Raw genomic sequence first — 26,747 nt, forward strand, 5'->3', positions numbered from 1 at the left:
GCAGGTGAGGGGACAGGAGGAGAGCGCTTTGCTGCCTGCAGCTCTGCTGACTTTTGCCTTCAGGTGAGATTTCCCCAAAGCTGTTGAATATTCGAAGGTTGTGTTAACACAGGTGGAGTCTGGGGTGCCGTGGTTGTCTCAGATCCCTTTGCAAACAGAATACAGCCGCAAAGTGCTCTGCGTACCTTGGCTGAGGCTGAGCTGGATCAGGTCGAGCTCCATCTGCTGTCACTGGAGGGCTGCTGCTGTTTTCCCGACGCAGCAGTTTGTCCAGACCTCTCCCAGCCCGCTTGATTCTGGCTGCTCTCCCAAGTCTCACCTTTGCTGCAGGAAGGACGAACTAGAGGCTTGCAATCTGCTCATTTCTGGCACCTGAGTGTTTTGCTGTGCTTGTTCCACGCTAGCAAATGGAATCTGGCAAAAACACCCTTTGTATTTCTTTTGTTTTCAGCGGAACTTTCTCAAGCAATAAACAGTGGCACAGGCTTGTCCAAGCCTTCCCCTCCTCTCCCACCGAAGAGAGGCGTCCTGCCTACCAACCCACCGGAGGCTGCCCTCCCCTCCAAGCCCCCAGGTGACCGGACAGTGACAGCGAGCCGCCCCACACTGCTGCCGATGCACATGGCACCCACGTACCCACCTCCCTCTCCATCCCCACCGCTGCCCACACACATCCCTCCGGAGCCTCCACGCATGGCCCTGCCCAACTCCACCCCTATCTTGGATGCCCCCCGCTCCCTGGAACTGCCCAAGGAGGCCCCCCCTCCTCCCAAAGACTTCAGGTCCCTGGAGGTGTCGAAGCGGACGGCAGAGCAAGGCTTTGGCGAACCTCCTGGGCTGCCCCGTCTGCCCCAAATCCCTCTGCACATCCGGATCCAGCAGGCCCTGGCCAGTCCCCTGCCCGTCACCCCCCCTGCCGAGGGCTCCCACAGAGCTCACTCTCTGCTCTTTGAGAACGATGGTTTCGGGGAAGACAACGGCACGCTGGGCAGGACGAGGTCCCTACCGGTCACCATCGAGATGCTGAAAGTGTGAGTAGCTCTGTTGCATGGTGATGCTTCACAGCAAGGCACAGTGATGGTTCACAGCAAGGCACAGTGATGGTTCACAGCAAGGCACGCTGCTCTCACTGCTGTGATGGTATGAGCCTGTGTGCTGGGCTGGCTGCTTTGTTTGCAGCCATTTTGCCTGTTGGCTGAATCCATTTCAGTCTCTTAGGAACCTGATACATCTTCTCATGAAATTAACCCTGATTCTGGAATTTCATCACTCACAAAGGGAAATGTATTCCAGAGTACAAGCGTAGGCTGATGCCAGGAATCTGGCCTGTCTTTAATTGCACTAAGACAAAACAAGGTCCTGGATTTAATCCATTTTGTGGCCTGCTTAGTCTTTCCTTTTGCCAAACAGAAGTGGGAGAAGGGCCGTCGTGTGTTATAATAGAGTTGAACTCGAAAGTCCCAGGGCTGGGTAGTGAGAGGGCTGTTTTTCTGCAGTGTCGCTGTCCTCTACTCTGTGCTCTGGGGAGAGGGGATGGTGGGGGATCACAAGGCTGGGGCTGCTTCTCCTGCTCAGCTTCCTGGGTTCCCCACTGTCCTGCCTTCAGTGGGCTGAGTGGAGCCAACAGGGCATTATCAGTGGGGTATGCTAAGAAATATAATAATGTGCTTCTCGTTAGTCCAGACGATGAGGAAGACGAAGAGGAGGACCAGGAAGAGGAGCAGAATTCAGGCCCACGTGTGTATATCGGGGACGCGCCATCCATCACCGTCATCCCAATGCTGGTGCCCCAGGTCCTGCCAGAGGAGCAGGAGGGAGAGGAAGGGATGAGTGACTCTGACTCGGAGGGGCCCATCCTGTACAAAGATGATGAGGAGGATGAGGAAGAAGATGAAAGCCATAACAGTAAGGCTTTGACATTGCAGCTGTCCTTTTTTTTCCCTCTGCTGAGTTCGTGCCTGGCTGTATTGAGCTCGGTATCAAAGAGCAGTTCACACAGCACTTCAAAGCAGCTGGCTCTTGGTTTCATGCTGCACCGCATGTCCTCTCCCCTACCTTTTCAAAGCCTATGGCAGCCAAACCTGTACACTCATCTGACAAGATGCTCCCACACCAGCTGCAGGTTGCTGATCCCCCTCCAGCTGCAGGCAACCTGTGCTGTCCCACCCCTTCAGCTGGAAGGGCATTGCACAGGGATGCTGGCTGTTGCTGTAGTGATCAGACCCAGCAAGCTGGGAGCTGTAGTGAGCTGGGAAAGCAATCCCTAGGGGAAGCACAACTGCCAGTGTCTCCTTTCACTGTTCTCAAGCACTGCAGTCTTCAGTCCTATCCTGCCCCTCTCCCACTCCGCAGGCACGCTGGCTAACAAGGTGAAGAGGAAAGACACGCTAGCTATGAAGCTGGGGAACACCACCACAGTGCAGGAAGAAAAGATTGTCTTCCCTCGGAAAAGCAAAGAGGAGTGGAATGAAATTCGGCAGCAGATCGGGACGACGCTGATCAGGTACAAGGAATGGAATGGAGGAGGGTGGTGTGTCTGAACCACGGGCACGAGCTGCTGCTTGTCTAAGCAGCCTCTGCTGGAGCATGGCAGGTGGCTGGGCAGTGCTGCTGGGTCAGGGCTGGAGGCTCAGTGTTGCTTTTCCCTCAGTTACCAAGGCTGGAAGTCTCTCCTGGAGCAGAGCACTTGAGTAATGTCTCCTAACAGGGCTGTTTACAGATGTTAAATGCGTTGGGAGGGGAGAATCTCAAGGACTACAGTAATATCACTGCTGTAAAATACAGTTGACATATAAAGATGTGAACAGCTGTGTGCTGCGTGCTGATGCTCGGGCTGTTGATATTCCAGCCTCTGTCGGCTTGTCTGCACTGAGAAGTTGTCCCTGAGCTTTTGAGGGGCCACAGCGCCTTCCTCACTTGGGCCTGTGGGTGAGCTGCTGTTGGAGTGGAGTTGAGCCTAAAGCAGGACAGCAGTGGCTGGTGGTCTTTGAACCAGACTGATGGATGAGCAGATAACACATTATGCACTTGTCATGCTTTTCTTTAGGCGACTGAGTCAGAGACCCACAGCAGAAGAACTGGAGCAGAGGAACATACTTCAGCGTGAGTAGCACAGCTCTAGTGGCTCCAAGTGGTAAAAGCTGCCTTGTTTTGCATCTGACATTCTAGTCCAAGTGTACGTGGAGTCTGCTTGAAATGTAGCCATGGAGGTCTGCGCTTTGCTTACATCGCTGTACTAAAGCCATAGCAGGGATAGCACACAGTCCAGTTCAAAGCATCCCGTTATGGAAAGGCTGTCCACCCCCTGACAGCTCAGGGAAAGGTGTGCAGATTGATTAAGACTGCTCTGAAATGGCACAGCAAAGTTTTTGTTTGGACTGTTTGTCTTTGTGGCTCAGACATTACAGCATTGTACTGCATGATCCAAAAAGTTCATTGTTCAGTGAGCGCTGTTTCTTTTGGCCATACCCTCTACTGCAAAAGCTTTAAATAAACATATTGGGGAAAGGGAAACATCAGTTCAGGAAGCTTTACATATTTATCTGCGCTGCTTTTCTCTTCAAAACTCTTCCTATAATAGCTTTGGGGAGGAGTAATCTGCAAAGTGGTTCTGAGGGTACGGCCATTAATCTTAAATACACAGAGAGCTGGGGAGAATGACTCATTCACGCTGTGTCAAGGCCCACCAGACCACTGTCATTGAGCGGGGTGTTGCTAAGCAAAGGTATTAACGGAAGGTGCTTTTCAAAGCCTGTGATGCTAACAGGAAAACAACCTTTGTTTGTTTTTTCCACTTGGCAGCGAAAAACGAAGCTGACCGTCAGGCTGAGAAGAGAGAGATCAAACGTAGGCTGACCAGAAAGGTACTGCTGGCTCTCGTGCTGCGTTGGCCATCTGGCAGAGCTGTCGGGGTTGGTGGTGGCCGTGAGGTGCCTGGCTGTGGGTGAAGTCACGGGGCTGTTGTGTAATTGTCCCCAGTGCCCTCTGACCGCGGGTGACTTTGGAATGCGGGTTGTCAGAGCTCTTGGCACCACAAACAGGTTTGGCGCTGACAGATTTGAGCTGGCATCAAGTGTAACAAGCTAGATGAGGACTCAATTTGGCACCTGGTACTTGAAAGGGATGCCGGCCTGTCCATAGAACTATCATTCAGTGGCTGTGATGTTCACATCAGGCTCCTTGAAATCCATTTCCAAACAGCTGGAGAGAAGTTGTGCAGAGAAACAGCTGCTTTAGCTATGGTGCCCAGGTTGCACACTGCTGTTACTCATTGCTGGGGAAGAGCTTCCCATGAATGCCAGTGTCATGGTGAACAGGAGCTTGGTTCTGTGGCCCAGGACCAGTGAGGGAACTGCTCTTTGCCGTGCATGGTGTGACTGGTCCTGAGCTGCTCTAGAGACAAGGCACAGACTATTTTCATTCTTGTCTTCAGCTTAGCCAAAGGCCTACAGTAGCAGAGCTGCAGGCCAGGAAGATCCTGAGGTTCAACGAGTATGTGGAAGTAACTGATGCTCAAGACTATGACCGGAGAGCAGATAAGCCATGGACAAAGCTTACACCTGCTGACAAGGTAACAGGGAGTGCCCTGGCCCCGGGGAAGGGCAGGGAGTTAGAGCAGATGTCCCAAACAAAAGGGTGAGAGCCAAGGTGTGAATTGCTTGTTCTTTCCACCTCTGGCACCCCCACTTACTACCACCAGTTTGGTATGGGGACTGCCCAGCCTTGGTTGCAGAGGAGGTGGAGCAGGTTAAACAGCCTGGTGTGAAGTGACTGCGAAAGGTGGGAGTGGCTGCTGCAATCTGAGCTTCTTTCTTTACCAAAAGATGCTGAGGGATTCAGGCTTATGTGTAAGATCTGCTGTAACTCTTCCCTTTACCAGCAAAAGGCGATACAGATCAGCCCAGAGCAGGAATGCTGGAGCCACAGCGCCTCCCTGCCATATCTGAAACTCACTTAAAATGGGGGATAGGAGATAACAGGAGATAACAGCTCTCACTCTCCTCTTGCAGGCTGCCATCCGGAAGGAGCTAAACGAGTTTAAGAGCTGTGAAATGGAAGTCCATGAGGAGAGCAAGCAGTTCACACGGTGAGTGAGCACATACCATCACAGTGCCTATAGTACCAACCTTAGCAGGGTGTGCTGTACCTCCTCAAGGATCATGGAATGCTGAGATTCTGCTTTTAGGCTCTATATGTCCTGCTTATCAAGGAAAAAGACAGAAGTAAAATGTGCATCGTGCCCCCCATGGCTGAGCTGTGTTGGCAAAGCACAAGAGCTTTGTAAGGCAGAGATGAAAACTTTGGATGTTAACAGCTTTTTTGCAGTTGGTAATGCTTCAGTCAGTGCTTAACCCAAGTTCCAAGGGTGACACTGGCTTTTTCACTTGGCTTTTAGGTACCACCGACCATAACCTTCCAAGAGGGAACAAGAGACCCAAGATGCCTGGAAGTTCTCTGCATCCCTCACCTGGGCAATACAGCGAGGGCACAACCTCGACTCTTCCAAGATTTGCCTTCAAAACGTATCCAGCAAAGGGCTTTCAGCCAGGGAAGGGGGATCCTGTCTGAATGTAGCATTTCACTGGAACAAACAAGTCTCGAGTGCCATCAGGCTGGAACTGAACACTATACCTCGTGCAGCTCAGCAATAAGCCTCTCTTCTGGCTCCAGCATCCCTGCCAGAATGCACACACACAAGCAAAACGGTTCCTTCCCCAGCTTCCTGTGGTGCCAGGCCCAGTTCTCAGCTGCACATATTGTGAGCAACCCCTTTGTTTCTTCTTCCTTACCAAGAGGAGAAAAACCAGCTGGCAGCTCTGGTGCTGTTGAGCCAAGGAATGGAGGGCAGATGTACTAGGAGACACGTGTGTAGAGTTACTGGTGCAGACGCTGTCCTGGCAGACAACTGCCATCAGCCTTGTTGTTTTCTGGCTTTGCTTCCGTCTGTTGTTACCTTTCATGTCCTGAATCACTACTGACCAACGGTTTGTTGTCCTGGAAGGGAATTGTATAGAAATTAACATATGCTGCGTCTTTTTGGTTTCGTTTTGTAAAAAAAAACCCAGAAAAATGAGCAAAAAAAAGAAAACACAGAGGTATAAAACATTCCCTCCCCACTCTCTCACGCTCGCTGTGATGTCAATGGATCTCATGGAGGTTAATAGTGCTCATAGAACCCAGAAATGACTGTTGCCTTTAAGAACTCTTTGATTTGGGGAAGCTGTGACAGCAGTCAGTGCTTTCCATCGCAGCTTCCTCTCAGCTCTTTGGGTTATTTTTTACTCTCCCAAATCAGGGTTGAATTTGCCTTGTCTCATTTTATTTTTGTTTTTACAAGCAAAAAACCTACTGGAAACTTGATATTGATCACTGTGTGAGTGGGAGCTTTAAGAAGTGACCTTAAATCGTTCATACAAACTCACCTTATGGCACTGAGCGTGAAGGGACGATGGCAGCACTGTGGGAAGGCCTCACTGCGCCAAGGCCTGAGGTAGGCCGCGGCCCTCACAGCTTCCCCGTGTACAGAATGGGCTGTAGACTACAATCGCGTTGTATATCTGTCTCCTCAAACAGATTTTAATTATTGAATAAAAGTATTTTAGGAGTTTTGGCTTTTTTTTATCGTGTTTAAGCCGCCCGGTTGTGTTTCGGGCGCCATCTTTGAGCGCGTGTGTGGAGACGAACACAACCGCCCTTCCCGCCGTTCCCGCCTTCCCGCCGTTCCCGCCCTTCCCGCTCACACCGAGCAGCCAATCACCGCGCTGTGCACACGGCCCGCGCGTTCCGCTCACTGCGCCTGCGCAATTAGGCCACGCCCACCCCTCACTGTATAAATAGCGGCGCAGCCCTGAGCTCGCTCTCTTCTGGCGGCGGACGGCGGCGTGAGCAGGTGGGTGGTAGGGGGAGGTGGGCGGGGTGCGGCCTAGTCTGGCCTTGCTTTCCTTTGCGTCTATACAGCCTGTTTTCTGTTTTATTTCCTACTTGTGATGGTTGGTAGGGCCCACACTCCCGGCTCAGCCGGCCCTCACAAGCGTTGTTCTCCCCTAGGCCGGCTGGTCGTGCTGCACTGCGGCCTAACCCCGCCCGCTGCCGCTGTGAGTATCGCTGCGCTCCGCTTGTATGGATGGAAACGGGGTTGGATGGGGGGGGATGACACACATACACAGCCAGAACCCAACGAGGGCACCCGGAGAAGTAGCTCTCTCTCGGCTCTGTCCGCGTGGCGCACGGGAGCGTAGGCCTGAGGGCCCGAGACGTATATTCCCCTTCCACATCGTTGGAGAACAAGCCGGGCCTCGTGCCTGCAGCCTGCATATTCCTACTGCTTCTCTGAGCCCGTCGGGCAGTGACAGAGGAGATAAACCATGCAGGAAACATCCGTACAGAGCGGCTGTGGGGCACGTTGGGGGGTGGAGGGGTTGTGGGGGGGGGTTGGCTGTGGGGCACATTATGGGGTGGGAGGGCTGGCTGTGGGGCACATTAAGGGGTTGGGGGGCTGTGGGTCAGCCCCATAGCGCTGTGTGGGGTGGAGGGCTGGAATACTGGGGTTGGGGGGGTGGCAACATGCAATGGGAGCACGTAAAAACCATTTGGGGCTTGGAAGTAATGAGGTTTTCTTGATGCTTTTGTTAATGCAGATGCTGGAGATCCGTAGTTAAACGGCAGCAGCTGAGTCTGTGATGGTGAGTATGAACTGAGCACAGCGTGTGAGTGACCACAAATAGATGGATGTAAGTGTGACGTCCAGGCTGCTCGGTGGAGGTTGGAGCAGTGTGGAATGGGGGGGGGGGGGGGGTGTCAGGCCGTGCTGCTCCCTGCTGCTCCATTGCCCCCCAAGCGGCGTTGATTGATCCAGGGGGGCCCCTCATTGCAGCTGGGGGTGGTGTGAGGTGCCTTGTTGTATCAGCTGGGACCTGCAGGTCTTTATACAACGTGTGTGCTGCAGCCATCAAGGGGGCTGAGGAAGGGAGGGACCATTTGGTTGGGTGGGGGGGGTGAGGGGCTGCAGCTGGGGGGGGGGGGGGGGGGGGGGGGGGTGTTTGCTGTGTGTCACATGGGAGCTCTGGATTCTTCGTTTTATCTGTGCCTGCCAAATAAATGATTTTAAAACGCTGCCGTGTGGTTATTTCCTGTGCTGTGGGTCATCCTGTGTATGGGGGGGGGGGCTCCAGAAACACTGAATAAGTGGAGTTATTCGGGCTGTGTGTGGTTGGGTCGCCCACCCCTCATTGGGGCTGTACTGGGAGCTCGGTGCCGTTTGTAAGCAGTGCTGTGGGGCTGAATGGACTCTATGGGGTAGCAGTGCTGTGGGGCTGAATGGACTCTATGGGGTAGCAGTGCTGTGGGGCTGAATGGACTCTATGGGGTGAGGGGGGTGTTGGGCCTTAAGGCTAAAAAGCGATTCCTGCTGAGCGTACTTAGGCGTTGTTTCCCTCTGTTAAGCGAAGGACTTAACGGCTGCTTTTATCCCCGTTGGCTGCTTTTATCGGACCTTTGAACGTTCGGAACCGGACCGTGAGTAGCTTTGGTTGATGGGAAGGTTCCCTACGTGGTTCGGGGAGCAGCAGCCCGGCTGTAGTACGGGGAATAGGGGGGATGTGGGGGGCGTTAATATGGGAAATGGCTTAGAGAGGGGAGAAGGAGCTTGGGGAAGGGGTTGTTAAAGGGGGTCTTGGTGGTGGGGGGGTGAAGGGGAACCGACCCCTGTGGAAAGGGGGGTTGAAGGGGCGATGAGGTGAGATACCGGCCGGGCATTGCGGGTCTTAGCTCGCGGTGTTGGGGGCTTTTTAGGCTCCTCAATGCGAAGATCCCCCCGGGCTGGGAGGGCCGCTCCCGTGCCCCGAGGAGGCGGCGCCGGTGCCCGTTACCAGCAGGGGGCGCTGTGCCGCTCGCCGCGCCTCGGCGCATGCTCGGGGCCGGGAGCGACGGCGGCGGCGGAACGGAGGAGGTGGGTGCGCGGATGTGGGGGGGGGCGGGGGGGCACGGAATGGGGCTGGGGGAGGGGGGTGGGATAAAGGGGAGAAGGGGGAGGGGTCCGTATGGCCGTGCCGCTCCCGGAGCCGCTCGGTTTGTCCGCTGGTGCTTGGAACAGGCCGGGCCTGCGCGGCACCACGTGGGGTGGGGAAGTGGTGGAGTTTGGGGGGGGGGGAGGTAAGCGGGAAGTTCGAATCTGCGGCCCCACGCGTGTCCGGTGCTTCATTCAGCGGGTGGGTGCATAAAGATGGCCCCATTCAGCTGGCCCTATTCAGCTGGCCCCATAAAGCCTCGCTGGCCCCATTAACCCTCGCAGCCCCCCCGGCCCCTTCCCTACACCGTGCGGTGCTGGATGGGATCGGGATGTGGGATGTACCCAGGGAGCTCCCACGTCCCCAGCCGTGGTGGGACACCATGGTGGGACACCGGACACGGCCCCGTTCTGCAGCTCCACGTGGGGTCGTTTCACGGTGGGATATAAAGGTGAGAGTGATGTGTGTTCTCTTAAAGCTGGAGGACAGATCGGAGGCTGAGTCCGGACGCGGTGCTGTAACACAGTGAGAGCCGGGCTGGGGACAAGCAGGGTTTGTGTCCAGCACAGCCGACCAACAGCTGCAGCTCAGCACCCTGCGGGCTGGGCAAGGCCTGAACAGAGCAGCTTTCATTGCTCACATCCATCCGACATGTCTGCGAAACGTGGTGCCAAGAAAAGCCTCGTGTTGGAGAAGTCTCCTGAAAGGAAGAAACTCAAAGGTAACGCAACCCCACGGGGGGCTTCTCATCCCCCTCCATCACAACCCCATGGGGGGCTGCTCATCCCCCACCATCACAACCACACGGGGGGCTCCTCATCCCCCTCCATCACAACCCCATGGTGGGCTTCTCATCCCCCTCCATCATAACCCCATGGAGGGCTTCTCATCCCCCTCCATCATAACCCCAGGGCAGCTTCTCATCCCCCTCCATCACAACCCCATGGGGGGCTTTCAATCCTCCATGCATAACCCAGGGCAGCCTCTTCGTCCGCTCTATACAGCCCCACGGGGGGTTCCATCCCCCTCCATCATCAACTATGGGGGGCTTCTCATGCCTTCATCAGCCGACTGGGGGTCCTCATCCCCCTCATCACACCATGGTGGGCTTACTCGTGCCCCTCATCGAACCCTACGGGGGGTTTCCTCAATCCCTCATCACACCCAGGGCAGCCTCTCATCCCCTCATCTCATAACCCATGGGGCTTCTCATCGCCTCATCTAACGCCCAGGGAGCTTCTCATCCCCGTCCATCACAAACCCATGGGGGCTTCTCATCCCCTGCCATTCCATAACGCCAGGGCAGCCTCTCGTCCCCTCTATCACAGCCGCCACGGGGGGTTTCTCATCCCTCTCCATCACACTATGGGGGGCTCTCATCCCCTTCCATCACACCCACTGGGGGCTCCTCATGCGCCCTCCATCACAACCATGGTGGGCTTCTCGTGCCCCTCCATCGCAACCCTACGGGGGGTTCCTCATCCCCCTCCATCACAACCCCAGGGCAGCCTCTCATCCCCCTCCATCACAACCCTACGGGGGGTTCCTCATCCCCCTCCATCACATCCCCACGGGGGGCTTGTCATCCCCCTCCATCACAACCCTATGGGGGGCTTCTCATCCCCCTCCATCACAATCCCATGGTGGGCTCCTCATCCCCCTCCATCACAACCCCATGGTGGGCTTCTCATCCCCCTCCATCATAACCCCATGGGGGGCTTCTCATCCCCCTCCATCATAACCCCAGGGCAGCCTCTCGTCCCCCTCTATCACAGCCCCACGGGGGGTTTCTCATCCCCCTCCATCACAACCCTATGGGGGGCTTCTCATCCCCCTCCATCACAACCCCATGGGGGGTTCCTCATCCCCCTCTGTTTTCCCATCTGTCCTTTCTGCCCTCAGTCTGCCACCCGTCACATCGCACTCAGCCCGGCCTGGTGCTCGTATTGGGTCAGGGGGATGTCGGACAGCTGGGCCTGGGGCAGGATGTGATGGAGAGGAAGAAGCCGGCCCTGGTGCAGCTGCCGGAGCTGATGGTGCAGGTGGAGGCAGGAGGGATGCACACCGTGTGCCTCAGCGAGACGGGCAAAGTGAGTGAGCTGTGGGGGCATGTGGGGAGCTGGGTGGGGGGCTGAGGGTCCCCTGTAAGCATAGGGAGCTCCAGGAGCAGGGGTTGAATCATGGCTGGGGCTGCAGCCTCCCTAAAGCTCCTGGATGGTCTCTGTGGTGCCTTGGAAACATTGGGGTGTATGGGAGGGGGGGGTAATTCAGCCTGGTGGGTCCCCTGGTTTCATGTGCTTCCATGTCCCATCGTAACCACATCCCTCTCTTTATAGATCTACACCTTTGGTTGCAATGACGAAGGTGCCCTCGGGCGAGATACCACGGAGGAAGGCTCAGAGTGCAGCCCTGGAGCCGTGGAGCTGCAGGAGAGGGTGGTGCAGGTCTCAGCAGGGGACAGCCACACGGCTGCACTGACGGATGACGGCAGGGTGTTCATCTGGGGTTCATTCCGGGTACGTTGGCTGTGTGTGTTGGATGCTCTGCTGCTGGTTGCTGGGAGGTATCACTGACTCCTATATGTGCACCCATCATCTCTTCTCCACCCAGGATAACAACGGGGTGATCGGGCTGCTGGAGCCCATGAAGAAGAGCACCATCCCTGTGCTGCTTGAGCTCAATGTGCCCGTTGTTAAGATTGCCTCAGGTCAGCAAAGGGCCCCCACTGTTCAGCATTGGGTGAGGGGTGAAGGTCCAGAGGGTTCCTTCCCTATTTGCTGTGCTGAGCTGGGTGAAAGGATGGGCTGCTGTGTCTCTTGTAGCCCCTGTGGTGGTTTAAACTCAGATGGGGTCAATGATTAACACATTTAGCAGTTAGTTAGGAGTTATTATATACAGTTTGGTTGGTTGAAAACGCTTTGCAGTTACTGCCCTGTCACAGCACAGGGTCAGGGCACTCACCCTCTTTAGATATAGGGAAGCCAAACAGAGCAGCCAGGGAGTTTGCCCGGGATCCAGGTGAGGTTGGAGGCTTCCTGTGCCTCTGAATGATCCATCAGGAAGGGATCTGAGGTGTGTCAAGTGATCCAGAAGCCACAGAAACCTGGAAAGCTTGGACAGATGGGGCTTGGGATGTGGGATGTCCCCTTGGTGGGCTCTGGGGGGTGACTGCAGCACTCACTTTCCATGTCTCCTTACAGGGAACGACCATTTGGTGATGCTGACAGTGGATGGCGAGCTGTTCACGTGTGGCTGTGGCGAGCAGGGCCAGCTGGGCAGGGTGCCTGCACTCTTCTCCAACCGAGGAGGACGGAAGGGGCTGCGTGAGTGGTTTTGGGGCTCAGAAACAATTGGGGTTGCAGAAAGCAGGCTGTGTCATTGGGCTCTGGGCAGAGCTTTGCTGAGGAGCAGAGACACCCTGTCTCTTCCTGGGCTGTTCGAGGGCTTGTTTGTCAATTGGTTGCTTAAATTCAGTGATCTGCAACTGAGAGGAGAGGAAAAGGGTGTAAATCATAAGCTCTCTTCTGATGCCTTGTTTCTCATCCCCAGAGCGCCTGCTGGTCCCCCAGCGTGTCCCTGTCAGAAGCAAAGGCAAAATGCGTTTCCAAGATGCTTTCTGTGGGGCTTACTTCACCTTTGCCATCACACGGGAAGGACACATCTATGGGTTCGGCCTCTCCAACTACCACCAGCTGGGTGAGTTTCATTTGCATCCCTGCGGTTCTCCCTACTTTGGTGGGGCTCCAGAATGGACCTGATCCTACTGTGCATACCCAGTGCCCATTGCAGGAGCTGGAAAATCATGCTTGAGGCTCTGGGTTTGGTTCCCAACCCCTTCATTTGCTGGGCTGGGCTGTGTGAGTGGGGTCAGAGCCCTGTGAGGATGGCTTAGTGCCCATACCTGATGTGCTCGGCTTTGTGCATCTCACCCTGCAGGGACCCAGGGCACCGAGCCCTGCTTCTCCCCACAGAACCTGACGTCCTTCAAGAACTCCACCAAGTCCTGGGTCGGGTTCTCTGGTGGGCAGCACCACACCATCTGCGTGGACTCGGAGGGTGAGTATTGGTGGGATGGAGGGGCTGCCAAGCAGAGTGGGGTTCCTTAGAATCCCAGTCCCTTATGGGGGAGAATTTGGGGTCAGGTTGAAATGCTGAAATACTCTGAGTCCCCCCCACAGTTCTGTATCTCACTGGGGAGCCCAGAGTTGATGGTTTGCTGAGGGATGTGGGAGGGAGGAGCGATGCTCCCAGCTCCTGCATGGTCAGACCTGGGCCAGGAGGGGTCTGTCTGCAGCCCTCCAGCCTCCTGTGGTCCCTGCCCTCCTCACTTCACCACTCCTGCTCTCTCTGTCGTACCCCAGGTAAAGCCTACAGCCTGGGCAGGGCTGAGTACGGCCGGCTGGGCCTCGGGGAAGGGGCAGAAGAGAAGAGCACACCCACTGTCATCCCAGACCTCCCCAACATCTCTTCTGTTGCATGTGGTGCATCGGTCGGCTATGCTGTCAGCAGTGATGGTGAGTGCTGGGGGCCTCATCTACCTCTCCCAGGGCTCTGCCCATCCCTTCCCAGAGCTCCATCACACACTGGGTTGGGACTCAGCTCGTTCCCTATGCTGCTGCAGCCCCCAGGTGGCACCAGCCCAGAGGCAGCAGCTGCTCAATGTGTTTCTATGGGCACTGGACTGGGTTTGTCAGAGCCCAGTGGGGCTGGTCAGAGAACTAAGCCGTGGCCATGCTTCTATGGGAGCTCTTTGTGGGCTGTATGCAGTGCCTGCAGCTGCAAGAAGGATTTGCTGTGGTGTGAGCACAGGCAGCACGTTGGCGTGTTTGCATTGCTGGCTTTAAGGCAGTCCATGCAATGAAACAGTGTTCTATGGGAGGCCCAGATGCCTCCTTCCTCCTCTTCCCCCCCTCAACCTGCCCCTCTGGAACCCTTTGGTTCCCCCCTTTGCCCAGCTCCAGATGCTGTTTCTACCCAAAGCCCAAACTCACATCACCTCCTTTGCAGGACGAGCATTCGCGTGGGGAATGGGCACCAACCACCAGCTGGGCACCGGCGAAGAGGAGGACGTCTGGAGCCCCGTGGAGATGACAGGGAAACAACTGGAGAACCGCCTGGTCCTGGCTGTGTCCAGTGGAGGCCAACACACAGCCCTGCTGGTCAAGGACAAGGCACGGAGCTGATGGCTCCATTGGGGCGCAGTGGGATCATGGAGCCCACGGGTGCCTCCTCCTGCCATCAGCCCCACCTCGGGCAGCTGCTTCCCAGCTCTGCTGTCTCCCAAACCACAATGGGGGAAGGCCGAGGTGTCTTCTCAGGTGCCCCGTCTTCTGTTTTGTGTTGCCTTCCAGGTACCTGCACTGGGAAGGGAGATGCTGCGAGGATGGATTTTATACATTAAGTTTAAGAATAAGTGAGGGGTGGGGGGGGGGGAATTGGAAGCTGTGTGTGCTTGGGGCTGGTCAGGAGGCTGGGAGCTGTACAGCAGCTGATGCTGAATTTCTTTTTTAAAGCAAATGTAAAAAGTATTTTGGTTGATTGAAGAAGAGAGGGAAGGGGGGGAGGGGAAAAAAAAATCTCTAGGCGTTTGGAATAAATAAGTTTTGATAAGTGCTGGGCTTCCCTCTGTGCTGTGCAGGATGGGCTGCTCTGTGGGGCTGCTCTGTGGGTCTCAGTGCTGAGTGATGCAGTGTGTGTGTGTGTGCAGCTGTGGGGTTCGGCCGCAGGATGGCAGCAGTGGGAGCAGAGCTGAGGGTGGCAGAGAGGAGGGGAGGGTCCCTATGGGGTCCTGCTCACCCCGTGCTGTCCCTGACACCGCTGGGAGCTCGGGCAGAATGGAAGAGCCTGGAGTTGAGTGTTGAAGCTGATGGGTTGAATCATGGAGGTGTTTATTTGTTGTTAATTAAGGAGCAGGTTCCTTAATGAGGCTGCAGTTTGGGCTGGGGGTTTGGTTGGGTGCTGTGTGGGGTTTGCTGCCCGCAGCCCTTTGCTCTGCACGTTTTAGGCTGGGAGGGATGAGCTCAGAGGTGCAATTAGGGCTGAGCATGAAGCTCTATTCCTCTCCCAGCAGCACTGAGCAGGTTTGTGTCTGGACCCAGACATCACAGACATCATCCCTTATTGCCAAGCAAGGAGCCCATTCCCTACGAATCACCATCAACATGGGCTCACCCCAACCTGACGCTGCTCCTGGAGACCACCACCCTCCATTCAATGCTCCTCCATCACCCTGCATGACCTGCTGGGGGAACAGCTCCTTTCCTTGGGCCTGATTCCTGAGGATGGGCTCATTTCCATAAACAGAGCTGTTATTTTTATACCCCTTCCAGCAAAAAATAGCAACCTCCCCCCCCGTCCCCAACACACACACACACACTTTGTGCTTTGCAGCCCTTCTCTGTGCCCGCTAACACTGCTGTGACACAGGGCTGGGGTGGATCCTTCCCATGTGCGTCTGCCCACGTCGCCTGGCTGCCCCTATTTATAGCTCAGAGATGTGGAGGGAGGTAATCAAGGGAGACGTGGGGACCCTTCGGGGGCTGCGCTGGGAAGGGGGGGGTGGAAGAAGGGGGTGGAAGGAGGGAGCTCCAGTCTGGGGGGGTTGGGATGGGGTTGGGGTTGGAATTAGGTCAGATGGGATTTGAGTTGGGATTGGGATGAGATTTAGGTTGGAGATCGAGGTGGGTTTTGGGGTTGGGATTGGGATGAGGTCCAATGGGATTTGGGTTGAATGGGATGAGGTTGTGGTTGGGATTGAGTCTGGGTGGGATTTAGGTTGTGGATGAGTTAGGGGTGAGATTGGGATGGAGTTGAATGAGATTTGGGTTCGATGGGATGAGGTTGGGGTTGAGATTGGGTCTGGGTGGGATTAAGGTTGGGGATGAGTTAGGGGTGAGATTGGGATGGGGTTGAATGGGGTTTAGGGTGGGGATGGGTTGGAGTCTGAATGGGTTGGGGTTGGAATTAGGATGGGATCAGATGGGATTTGGGTTGGGGGTGGGATTGGGATGGGGTTGAATGGGATTTGGGTTTGATGGGATAAAGTTGAGGTTGGGATTGGGTTTGGGTGGGATTGGGGTTGGGGTTGGGATGGGATTAGGGTTGGGATTGGGATTAGGGTTGGGATGGGATTAGGGTTGGGATTGGGATTAGGGTTGGATTGGGATTAGGGTTGGGATGGGATTAGGGTTGGGATGGGATGGTGTTGAATAGAATTTGGGTTGGAATGGGAGGCAATTGGGATTGAGATCGGGATTGGAATGAAGGCAGGATTTGGGTTTGGGCTGGGATGGGTTGAGTTGGGTTAAGTCATCAGTGTTTGGATTCCTGATGCATTCCTTGGTGGTGTGAATGCCTCCCATATTGGATAATGCCTCCACGAAGGTGCCATCCTCTTGACAAGTTGGAAAGTGTTCTAAGGAAGGATGAAAGGTGAGGCCTTAAGTTCATCACCTTGGACACCCTGAGCCCCTGTTTGGGGCCAAACTGCAGCACATGCAGCATTGGGCTGGTGCCACTGCCATATGTGGTTCCCAGTCTGGAGCCATTTGGGAACAAACCCCAACAATCCCCATCCTGTTCCTGGGCAGGGAACGTCCCCCAGTCAGTGAGGAGCCTGCAGCACTCGTCAGAGTGAGGGGGCTTTATTGAGAAAGAGGAAAACACGGATGGGGAGAACAATGGCACGAATAAAAGAGTTTAAATTTATCAGCAGCGATGAATCAACACGCGTTGTCTTGGGAGCAGGAGTGACACTTCAATGGGACTCTGTGTGGGATTTGGGGAAGGGATGGGAAGGAAAACAGCGTAATTGAGGTAAGGGAAACGTCTCATTAACGCGGCTCTGCTGTGTGCAGGGGATGGAGGAGGAGTTGGGGCACTGGGGTGGGATGGAGTGGGGATGAGCCGTTCCCCATCCCCATAGCGGTGCTGGGGTCTGGGTTTGGTGCACAGCCCCCAATAGCAGAGGCAGGAACGTTCATCCTTTGCACCGTGGGGTTTTAGCGTTGGTGGAGGGCGCTCAGGGCACATCTATCATCACCTCCATCAGCCCCCTGCGTGGGGGGAGCGCAGCCATCACATCCAGCACACGGCTGTGCTGCTGCGCATCGGGGCTGTGCAGGGTTTTGCATCTGGGAAAGGAGAGGGAGACAAAATGGAAAGCCTCAGTCATTATTCACGACGAGTTGGGTTCCTAAGTGAAGCCAGGAGTGTCTCTGAGAGCTGAAATGCAGCCTGGGCTGCTCCGGGTGGGGTGGGGGGAGAGCTCTGCATCCACACCAAGTCGTGGCCATGTGCGTAATAATGCAATTAAGGCATTGCTGCAGACAAAGGACCCGGCGGCCGCGTCATCGATCACACTGATCAGAATGAAGTGTGCTGCACGAGGGCTCGTTATTTAACGGATTCATCAACAGGACGGCGAAAAAAGGGAAGCGTTCTAATAGCAAACGGCTCCTCGGGTTGCAAATGCCGGTCCCTGCAACTGCCTTCCTGGTGCATGAGGGCTGCGGGGAAGCCGCAGTAGCATCGCTGCATCCCTCTGCCTCTGCTCCTCCACGACCCCCCCGACCCCCTCACAGCTCTCCGGAACCGCCGGGCTCTGCTGCTTCGAGGTGGCAGAAAGAGATAAAGGCTTGAAAAAGACCCGACGCGAGGAGATTTGCCGGCTCCGACGGCCCCTTCCCATCCGCTTCTGCGTTAAATCCTCATTTGCATTTAGATTACTCGGGTCGGGGCCGGGTGCTGTGCCGCTGCAATAACGAGCACGGAGGGACCCATCGGTGCCATCGCCTCAGTGCCTCAGTGCCCCCATATGGCAGCCCCGGGGGGCGCAGACCCTCTCCATCCCTTTAACTTCCATCCCAGAGCATCCCTTCTCGTTTTCAGCTTTGGGGAATGGAAGCAGCGCTGGAAGCTCTTTTATTTCCCAGAAGATGCAGCTCCTGTACAGCGATGCCACCGAGAGGTGAGGGCTGGGGGCTCCCATTGCCATCCATGGGACACAACAGGGGGGATGGGGACGTGGGGTCTGCCTATAGATAGAGCCATGTACATGTATCTATGTATGAGCGTGCAGAGTGCCCTCCCCATGAGCATCCTGAGTGTGGGGTGGAAGCAGGGTTAAGTTTTTCCTCTGCTTTCTGTTGCTCCTCTGTCTGCATCCCGGGCTCCAGCTCTGCCTTTAAAAAATAATGACCCAGAGCCTTTTAACCCACTTTAAGGGCACTGCAGCACGTTTGCCAGCAGGCTGAGAGAGCAGCAGGGCCCAGTGGGGTGGGAAATGGTCCTCATGGATGGAGCTGCGGTGGTGGGGTCACCTCCCTGTGTCCCTTGTGCTGCAGTACTCAGATCCCAGGGCACCTCAATCACACGCCCCGACCCTACAGGACATCCCAGCTCTACAGGGACATCCCAGCACTTCAGGAACATGCTGATCCTATATGGATATTCTAATCCTGCAGGGACAACTCAGTCTTGTGTCACTCCAAACCCATAGGACATCCCAAAGCTACAGAGACATCCCAACCCTGTGGGACATCCCAATCCTTCAGGGACACCCCAACCCAACAAGACATCCCAATTCTACAGGGGTACCCCAACCCTATAGAGACATTACAATCCCTCATGATACCCCAATCCTATAGGGATATTCTAACCCTGCAGAGACACCCCAGTCCTACATGGACACCCCAACCTCACAGGGCATCCCAAGCCTGTAGGACATCCCAATTCTGTAGGACACCCCAATCCTACAGGAACATTCTAACCCTACAGGGACAGCCCAATCCTACAGAGACATCCCAACCACACAGCGATGCCCCAGACCTACAGGAACATCCCAATCCTGCACGGACACCTCAACTCTACATGGGCATCCCAGCCCTGTAGGGTTCCCCAACCCTATAGCTCCACCCCAACCCTATAGCTCCACCCCAACCCTATAGCTCCACCCCAACCCTATAGCTCCACCCCAATCATACAGGGACATCCCAACCCTGTAGGACACCCCAAGCCCCTCATGGGGCTGACACCCAGCCCAGCAGGAGGCACATGCAGACAAAGCATTGCAGTGCCCCAATGGTCCTTGATTTGAGATCCCAATGGGAATTTCAACCCCATTTGTCCCTTTGAAGAAGGAATCAGTCTCAGCTGCCTCATCAGCTTTGCCTTGCAAAGGGGCAGGCTGCAATCCCCGGCAGCTCTGCAGCAAGGTAAGGCTGGTGTGGAGAGGTAATGACCTTCATTAGGCTCAATTGATGCAACTGGAAAGAAACCAGAGCCAGGAGGCAGCCTCTCCTTCCAGCCCACGCGCCCCAGGTGCATCCACACGCCCGCCTGCTTCCTCCAGAGCCATCAATTTGTCCAATAAAGGCCATTAGTGCTCCTTCCCAGCCCCATCCTCCGTGGGCTGTGTGACCTCGTGGGCACAGAGCTGCTGCAGGAGGTGGAGGGTACGGAAGGTCAGCGAGCGGCACCAGGAACACATCTGTCCCCATTTAGCAGCAGTAATGCAGTGCAGAGCCCTGGGGCTGATGGCTGCTGTGGGACTAGAGAGCTCTCATCGAGGTGCTGCTGAGGAATGGGGCATCCATCTGCATGGTGCCGAGCACAAAACCCCAACCCTGCGTTGGGCTCTGCCTCACGTGGCTGTGAGTGCATAAACTGACAGTGCTGGAGAGGACGAGGGATGGATGCGCCTCCATAATCACGTTAGTGCTGTGAGAAACTCCTCAAGTCCCCACCAATTGCTCAGTAATGAGATCTTCCTTGGGCTGGCTGTCTCTGGCAGCAGATAGATGGGAGCAGCACCTGCTGCCCTGTGGGATGCAGGAATGCAGCGTCACCGTGGGGCCGGGCTGGGGATGCTGTGTTTGCATTGCCAGCTTTGCACCCATGGGCAGGGTTGCCGGTGAGGTCCCAATAGCACAGCAAGAGCATCAGCTCAAAAGTCCTCTCTGGGACTAGAGCTGGCTTGCAGGTCCAATAAACCACTGCTCACCAATGGGGATTTCCATGGGCAGAAAGACAACCCTGCGCACGCAATGGGCGTCCTCTTGCGGCTCCACCAACAAGAAAACTCTCTTTGCAGTCAGTTTGTGCTCAGTCCCAGCGGGGCTACAGCTCGGTGCTGGTCTCCTGGGTGACCTCTGAACGTGGCTCATCCCCAGCTCCCCGCTGCTCACCCACGCCTAGTCATGCTGGCTGGCCTCGACCATCCGATGGGGCGCAGGTGGAGATGCGCTCCCGCGTGGTGTTCCGTGCTCGGGAGAAGCTGTTCTGCTCCACGCGGGCTCTGAAGGGCAGGCAGAACTCACGGAAACACCTCTTGAAGTTCTCATCCAGGAAGGCATAAAGGACAGGGTTGAGGCTGCTGTTGGTGTACCCCAGAGCAATGCAGAAGTGCAGGCTGGCCACCACGTAGGGGTTCTTCTTGTCAATGTCCACCAGCGTCCAGACGATGACGAAGATATGGATGGGAGTCCAGCAGATGATGAAGACTGCCACCACCACCAGCACCATGCGGGTGATGCGCCGCAGGTTGCGGTCCTTCTCCTTGGAGCCTGAGAGCAGACGGACGCTCTTCAGGCGTAGGATCATCAGCCCGTAGCAGATGGTGATGACCAGGATGGGCACCATGAAGGCAAAAATGAAGACGCAGATTTTGGTCACCGTGTCCCAGTAGATGGGAGGGTCAGGGAACTGCAGAGTGCACAGCACTGTTCCGTCTGCTGGAAGAGAGACAGGAGGAGGGATTAAAACAGGGAGAGCAGATGGGGTGTCTGCTGGGAGCTGAATGATGCTGCTCCATGGTGGCAGAGCAGCTCCATCCGTGCTAAAACCACCAGGAGATGCATGACAAGCACCACCTCCTTGCAGATTCCCATGGAGCTTTGTAGGATGCAGGAGGTGCCACCAAACTGGGCATTGTTCCCTGCAGAGCTTTCTGCAGCATCCCAGCCCCTGTGGTGGGCACGTCCCTATGTCACCTTCCATTGGAACTGACTGCTTCTGCAGGATGCCCTGAGCTCTCCCAGCAGCCAGAGATGGGCATGGGCCAGCTGGGGACTTCATTATATACCCAGTATACCCAAGTACTGGGCATTGTGGCACCTGATTCACACCCCAGGAGTGAGCACCCAGGACTGTTCCCAACCTCTGCAAACAAAGTGGAAAACCAAAATGCTGGTTGGGATGAGCACTGAGGAGCACAAACACGGTACCAGACCAAGTGGCTCAGCTGGGTCACCCCAGGAAGCACAGATGGGACCTTTCCACAGAAGCCCACTTGCCTTTTGACTTGGTGACCGCCATGACCATGATGGGCACCCCAATGATGGAGGAGAGCACCCAGATGCAGACGTTGATGATTTTGGCCTTGGCCGGCGTGCGGAAATCCAGCGCCTTGACCGGGTGACACACAGCCACGTAGCGGTCCACACTCATCATGGTCAGGGTGAAGATGCTGGTGAACATGTTGTAGTAGTCGATGGAGAGCACGAGCTTGCAGAGCAGCTCCCCAAAGGGCCAGGTCTCCATCAGGTACTTGGCGCTCTGGAAGGGCAGAGTGCTGGTGGCCAATGCGTCAGCCAGTGCGAGGTTGAAGATGTAGATGTTGGTGGCTGTCTTCATCTTGGTGTACCTGAAGGGGAGGGCAGAGGTTGGGGCTGGTGGGTGCTCTGGGAACCAGAAATGCTTCTGGTTTGAATTCCTATTGAATTTGAAGGGGGGTGGAGAGAATCGCTGAGCAAATGTGGCACTGAGGGGTTGCTCAATGGGCAGGGTGGTGGGGTTGGGTTAGGGTTGGATCTTGGGGGTCTTTTCCAACCTGAATGACTCCATGATTCTATGAATGGGGATGGTTGAGGTTGGACTGGATGATCTTAGTGGGCTTTTCCAACTGTAATGAATGGATGTGCCCATCTGGGGAAGGGCCAGAGACTTATTGCTGTGTTGGGTGAAGCCAAAGGAGCCTCTCCTACGCTCCTGGCCAGGGAAACAACCCTTATTCATCTCCCTGTCTCCCCTTGGAGATCAAAGCAACTCCGAAAAGCTTTTCAAATAAGTCTCTTTTCCAATTAAATCGATTTACTCCATTTCCCCGAATCAGTTGCACGATGTCCTTTACCTCCTGAAACCTCCTCTATCTGATTTTCCACCCAGTAAATCGTGATTATCCAGCCTGCTTCCCTGTCGAGTTTCCTTGCAGAAATTGGATCGATTACCCAGGAAACAGGCCAGCTGGGAGCAGCACCACCAGCACGGCCAGAGCTGCTCCATGGGAGCCTTTGGAGAAGCCTGGCCCCATGCATGGCAAAGGATCACAGGGACACTGGTTCACATTGTGATAGGAACAATGCTTGGACCTGGTGCTGAGAGCTGAAGGTCCCCAAGGTCACAGTGCTTGGGGGGACCCCCGGGTTGTTTGTGGGGTGCTGGGGTCAGGGCTGTGCTTGCAGCTCCATGCTCTCCTTCTCAGGCAACCCCATACCTTGGGGCATCCTCTGCAGCTCCCAGCTCATTGAGGTGCACCCTAATTGCTTAGCAAAGCATCTCTGTGCGTGCATAAAGCTGCTTGCAGCATCCACAGGGGTCAGGCTGAGAACTGGGGGAGGGTGCTGCACTGTGGATGATGGATTTGGCTCTGGGGTGTGGGGGGAGATGACCCTGGGGCTGTTGGGGCTCAGCTTAGAGAAGGACTCCATCATGCACAGAGCAAATTGGGGTGAGGCTGGGCTGCATTTCCTTTGGCTTTCCCCATCACCCATCATGAGACCCCACCGTGGGGGTGCAGCCCCAGGTTGTGATGATGGAGCTGCAGAAATGGGGCTTGGCACAGCAGTGAGCATGTTCCTGCTGCAGCCCTTTGCCTGGGGGTTGGGGGGGACAACATTTGATTTGGATTTGCTCTTTAAGCACAAAATGAAGTTGAGATTTCCCTTTCCCTTTCCATTTCTCTTTGGTGAACGCACCAAAGCAACGTCTCCTTCAGGGTTAAACAAAAACCTGAGGGGTTTCTGTTTGCTGTCAGTTTTTGTTTTGGCTCACCCAGGTTAAAAATAGCCATTCCAGGTAGATTCACACTTCTTTTATCTCTGCTTGTTGCACAGAGGGGACAAATGTGTGACTCCGGCCATGCAGTGCTGGGTAAGCGCTTCTGCAGCCACTGCCAGATGTGCCCCCTCCTCCAGAGGGTGTTGGGAAGGATTCAACCCAGGGTTCAGCCCAGTGTGGGGGTGCAGTGTGGTGAGCCCCCCCTCCAAGCTGCCAGTGCCACCAGTGCTTGCAGGGGGGGCTTAAACACTGCAGAAGGTGTGATCTGTTGGGGGGTGGCTGCGTTCTGGCTCTGGGCTCCCCTTTTGGCTGCTCTGGGTTTTGGGTTGTATGGGCTCCAGGGAGGAGGGATGGAGGTGTTGGGCTGTGTAAAGGGTTCTGTATGGGCTCACTCACCAGCACCCACAGCACACTGAGGAATGGGGTCCCTATGACCCCGTGTCCCCATGTCCCTATGTCCCCATTTCCCTGAGCCCTGCTGGTGCACCCCAGCCACAAACTCCCCTGCAGAGTGCTCTGGACCCAGTCTGTGCTTACAGCCCCACTGACAGCCCCATCCCGTGCAGCTTTCCCCCTGCAATGCCTACCCAACACAGATCAACCCACCCATGTAACAAACTGCTCCATCCTCAGCTTTCTGCCCAATGCACACAGATGCCTAGAGCTTGGAGACCTTCATTTTCAGGAGGCTGAGCCCCCACCTCATACAATAAACCCCAGGGAAGCCCCCCAATAACCATCAGATGGGCTCAGAGGATGGTGCACATCCCCCCCCATCAGAGATACAGCATCTGGGTCAGGAATGGGGGGCCATAAACCACGGCTGTGTGCTCTCACTGCTGCACCAGGCGGCGTTAGTTCAGCACGGGCAGCAGACGGACCGTATGAGTTTGTTGACTAAGATGCTGTTTGCCACATTCAGGCTTTTTCTATCTCAAAATGCCGTCCCTGCTCGCAGTGCTGAAGCAGCTGGAGGGGTCAGACCGTGTGCATCCCTCACTGTGTGTTTCCCCTTCGTTTCTGCTTTTTTTTCTCCCCAGGTTCGGCTGTACAGCTGCTTTGTGTGGGTAAAACTCCTGCTGGTGCTGTGTCTGTGCCCCCTGCCCGGCACGGGGCTGCAGGAAGGAGCTGCCTTTGTTCTTCAGGTGATGCTGCATCGAAGCCCAGGCAGCTGCTGTCCCTCCTCCGAGCTTTGGCATTGGGTTTGCATGCTGTTCCCTCTCCCATCACCGATTCTGAGGGTCCCAGGAGCCAGGTGGGAAGGTCACACCGCTGACCCAGTGCAATGGAAGTGCTGGGATTGGGGGAGAAACGGGACAAGATGGGGAATCCCACACAACCCCCAGCTGCTGGCAGGGGTCCTGCGGGCCACAGAGCTGCCCTGATCTATATGAACAGGGTGGGACACGCACGGCCCCCTGTGGTCCCCCCCAGCCATGAAGGGAGCCTGCAGGAGGGAGGGGAATGGGACCCCCAGACAACATCTCCTGCAGCCTTGCTCTGCTTCACACACACAGCCTGTGCTTCCTCTGTGTCCCCTCTCCCCTGCACGCCCCCCACACACCTCTGTGCTCACACGTGGCTGCATCACACCCAGCTCAGCGCTCCTGCCGGGCTCACCGTGCCCTGTGCACACCCACCCGCACCCTGTGCTCATCTCAGGCACAACGAGCACGGCGCACACTCACACCCCGTGCACTCTTATACCGCCCGCTCCCCACGTTGCACGCCCGCCCGCAGCCCCGTGCCCCCTCTCACCGCACGATGCCGTACATCACCAACACGTTGCCCAGCAGCCCCACCACGCACACCACCGAGTACAGCGCGGTGATGACGATGGCGATGAGGATGGACGTGGCGTTTTTAGCCCTCGGCGGCCCCGTCTCGTTGCCGCTGGCTGCGGGCAGGGCATCCCAAGCAGTGCCGTTATCCCACACCGAGGGCGGCTCCGTGGGCAGCTCCGTGTTCAGCTCCATGCCCCGCACCGCTCCCGCACCGCGCAGACCCAACGCCGCAGGTCCGAGTCCCGCTCCCTCCCGGCTCCGCCGCCTCCCGCAGTCTCCTTATAGGGCCGCCGTGTGCCCCGAGCCACGTGGGGCCGGGGGCGGCCCTGCCGCCTTCTGTCGCCTCCTCCCGCACCCCCCCGTCCCTACCTGCATCCCAGACCCCTCCCAGCACGGTCCTTATCGCCCTCCGCCGCAGCCCACCCTTCCCCGCGGTCCCCGCTCCATCCCGGTCCCTGCCGCCCCCGCCTCGATCCCTGCTGCACCCCCACACCGTGTCCCTGTTGCCCCCGGTCCCTACAGCATCTCGACCCCTCCGGGTTCCTGCTGCATCTCCCCCTCTTCCTACAGAGCCCCCACACCCGCTCCTTGTTGCCCCATCCCACTCCCTGCCGTCATTGAGGGACCCCGACCATGCCGGTGGGGGGTTCTCAGTGCTGGGGAACATCGGGTTCGGTGCAAACTTCGATACTGATCCGGTTTGCTTTTGTTTGGAGGGAAGGGAGGAGGGGGCAGGAGGGAGGGGAGAAGGAACGGGGGGAGGCAAACAGCCGCTGTCCCAACAGGGGAGCTGGGGGCTCTGAGATGGGATCGGTGGCGGACATTGGAACGGGGCTCCAAATGGTGTGGAAGCTCTGAATGGGATCGGGTCTGCAAATGGGATCGGGGCTCCAGCAGGTCTGGGAACCCAATGGGGGACCTCTGCTCCTCTCGTGGGGTGTAAGGAACCCCAGAGGTCAGCGGGATGGAGGCACCCCGCACTGCCCAGCTGCGGGTGCAGCTCCTTTAGGATATTTGCTCCCCCCAGAGCTCTGCTGGTTGTGGGGCAGGAGCAGCACATCACCCCACAGCCCTCAGCTCTCGGGATGCTTTGAGGTTTGCAGGGAAGCTATTAAGGAGCCCCGCACACGCTGAGCCCTTCCCGCACCGGCAGCACCAGCGCTCAGCTTGAAGAGGAACACGGGCTGAGCTCCGCCGTTTGTTTTCCTACGTCAACAGCTCCGAGTTCTCTCCTGCCTCTCGGGGCAGGGAACAAAGCCCGGTGTCAGGGGGGTCCAAAGCAGCTGAGCTCCTTCCCTGCCCCGTTCGGTGGCTTTGGGCATCGTTACACCTTGTAGGGGGGGTTGCATGGAGAACCCCCGCCCGGTGCATTGGTGCTTGGGGGGTCACCGATACTGCCGGAGTCCCCAAGTTGTTCCCACCTCCTGGGTGCCCCATGAAAAACACCTTAGAATCAGCTTGAAATGAAGGTGGTTGCTTCGCCCCCGACCTTCCCATCACCGTGCCTGGGCCCACAGCAGGGACGGGTGCGGGGCCAGCTCTCGGCTCGCAGGCACTGCCAGCCCCGCACACCCATTAGTCCCTATGGGAGATTTGTTTTTCTCTGATTGTCGCTTATTTTTGGTATTTTCACACCCCCCTCAGGCTCACAATGGAGCTCTGATTGCACACTGGCAGCGGCCGCCCTGATTTGGGGAGCTGCTCCCCCTCCCTCCCTCGCCCCCCCCTCCCCAGCACTGCTTCCATGTATTGCAGCATTCACATGGAGTGACTCATCGGGCAGCGAGACATCCAGGGGGGACAGAGGCTTCCAAAGGGCATCACAGCAGCTGTATGTCTGTCTCCCTATGGCTGCACACTGAACTTGTAGGTGTGTGCACTGCACCCCAGCATTGGGACCCTC

At 56.4% G+C, this 26,747-nt stretch overlaps 3 protein-coding genes, 1 long non-coding RNA gene and 1 other non-coding gene across 13 annotated transcripts in view; 4 read left to right on the top strand and 1 right to left on the bottom strand.

The window, feature by feature from the left end:
- PHACTR4 (phosphatase and actin regulator 4) overlaps positions 1-6,604 on the top strand; it is a 32,752-nt gene extending 26,148 nt beyond the window's left edge. For all 5 annotated transcript variants that reach the window (XM_015883517.2, XM_015883518.1, XM_015883520.2 and 2 more), the window contains 8 exons: positions 452-1,031; positions 1,679-1,905; positions 2,353-2,503; positions 3,047-3,102; positions 3,802-3,863; positions 4,433-4,570; positions 5,010-5,086; positions 5,396-6,604. In XM_015883517.2, coding sequence (XP_015739003.2) covers positions 452-1,031; positions 1,679-1,905; positions 2,353-2,503; positions 3,047-3,102; positions 3,802-3,863; positions 4,433-4,570; positions 5,010-5,086; positions 5,396-5,411 — 1,307 coding nt within the window. In that variant the 3' untranslated portion in view covers positions 5,412-6,604. The remainder of the gene's footprint in view (positions 1-451; positions 1,032-1,678; positions 1,906-2,352; positions 2,504-3,046; positions 3,103-3,801; positions 3,864-4,432; positions 4,571-5,009; positions 5,087-5,395) is intronic.
- Positions 6,605-6,817: 213 nt separating this feature from the next.
- On the top strand, positions 6,818-14,618 carry RCC1 (regulator of chromosome condensation 1). 3 transcript variants are annotated; one of them, XM_015883522.2, is made up of 13 exons: positions 6,818-6,889; positions 7,048-7,094; positions 7,638-7,682; positions 8,443-8,514; positions 9,484-9,726; positions 10,908-11,095; positions 11,342-11,521; positions 11,616-11,712; positions 12,206-12,328; positions 12,555-12,701; positions 12,942-13,061; positions 13,367-13,519; positions 14,013-14,618. In XM_015883522.2, exons 5-13 carry the CDS (start codon positions 9,657-9,659, stop codon positions 14,186-14,188), a joined length of 1,254 nt encoding a protein of 417 aa, XP_015739008.1. In that variant the 5' UTR covers positions 6,818-6,889; positions 7,048-7,094; positions 7,638-7,682; positions 8,443-8,514; positions 9,484-9,656; the 3' UTR covers positions 14,189-14,618. The 3 variants fall into 3 exon arrangements, with proteins under 3 accessions (XP_015739008.1, XP_032304816.1, XP_015739011.1); XM_032448925.1 differs by lacking the exons at positions 6,818-6,889; positions 7,048-7,094 and adding an exon at positions 8,791-8,947 and having other exon boundaries at positions 7,546-7,682; positions 8,448-8,514; positions 14,013-14,188; XM_015883525.1 differs by lacking the exons at positions 6,818-6,889; positions 7,048-7,094; positions 7,638-7,682; positions 8,443-8,514 and adding an exon at positions 9,188-9,206 and having other exon boundaries at positions 14,013-14,188.
- Positions 7,174-7,379, top strand: LOC116654362. Its single transcript, XR_004309558.1, has one exon. It is a non-coding gene; the product is annotated as a small nucleolar RNA SNORA73 family (small nucleolar RNA).
- A 1,641-nt stretch (positions 14,619-16,259) lies between the features above and the next one.
- Positions 16,260-16,712, top strand: LOC107323943. Its single transcript, XR_001559373.1, has 2 exons — positions 16,260-16,436; positions 16,595-16,712. It is a non-coding gene; the product is annotated as an uncharacterized LOC107323943 (long non-coding RNA).
- A 2,521-nt stretch (positions 16,713-19,233) lies between these two features.
- OPRD1 (opioid receptor delta 1) lies at positions 19,234-25,148 on the bottom strand. 3 transcript variants are annotated; one of them, XM_032449030.1, is made up of 3 exons: positions 24,834-25,148; positions 21,299-21,648; positions 19,234-20,737 (listed from the first exon to the last, which is right to left on the bottom strand). In XM_032449030.1, exons 1-3 carry the CDS (start codon positions 25,034-25,036, stop codon positions 20,202-20,204), a joined length of 1,089 nt encoding a protein of 362 aa, XP_032304921.1. In that variant the 5' UTR covers positions 25,037-25,148; the 3' UTR covers positions 19,234-20,201. The 3 variants fall into 3 exon arrangements, with proteins under 3 accessions (XP_032304921.1, XP_015739013.1, XP_015739012.1); XM_015883527.2 differs by having other exon boundaries at positions 19,234-20,734; positions 24,819-25,146; XM_015883526.2 differs by having other exon boundaries at positions 24,819-25,146.
- Positions 25,149-26,747: the final 1,599 nt, after the last annotated feature.

Source organism: Coturnix japonica, chromosome 23 (assembly GCF_001577835.2).
Source record: "Coturnix japonica isolate 7356 chromosome 23, Coturnix japonica 2.1, whole genome shotgun sequence".
In the NCBI taxonomy this organism is placed as follows: domain Eukaryota; kingdom Metazoa; phylum Chordata; class Aves; order Galliformes; family Phasianidae; genus Coturnix; species Coturnix japonica.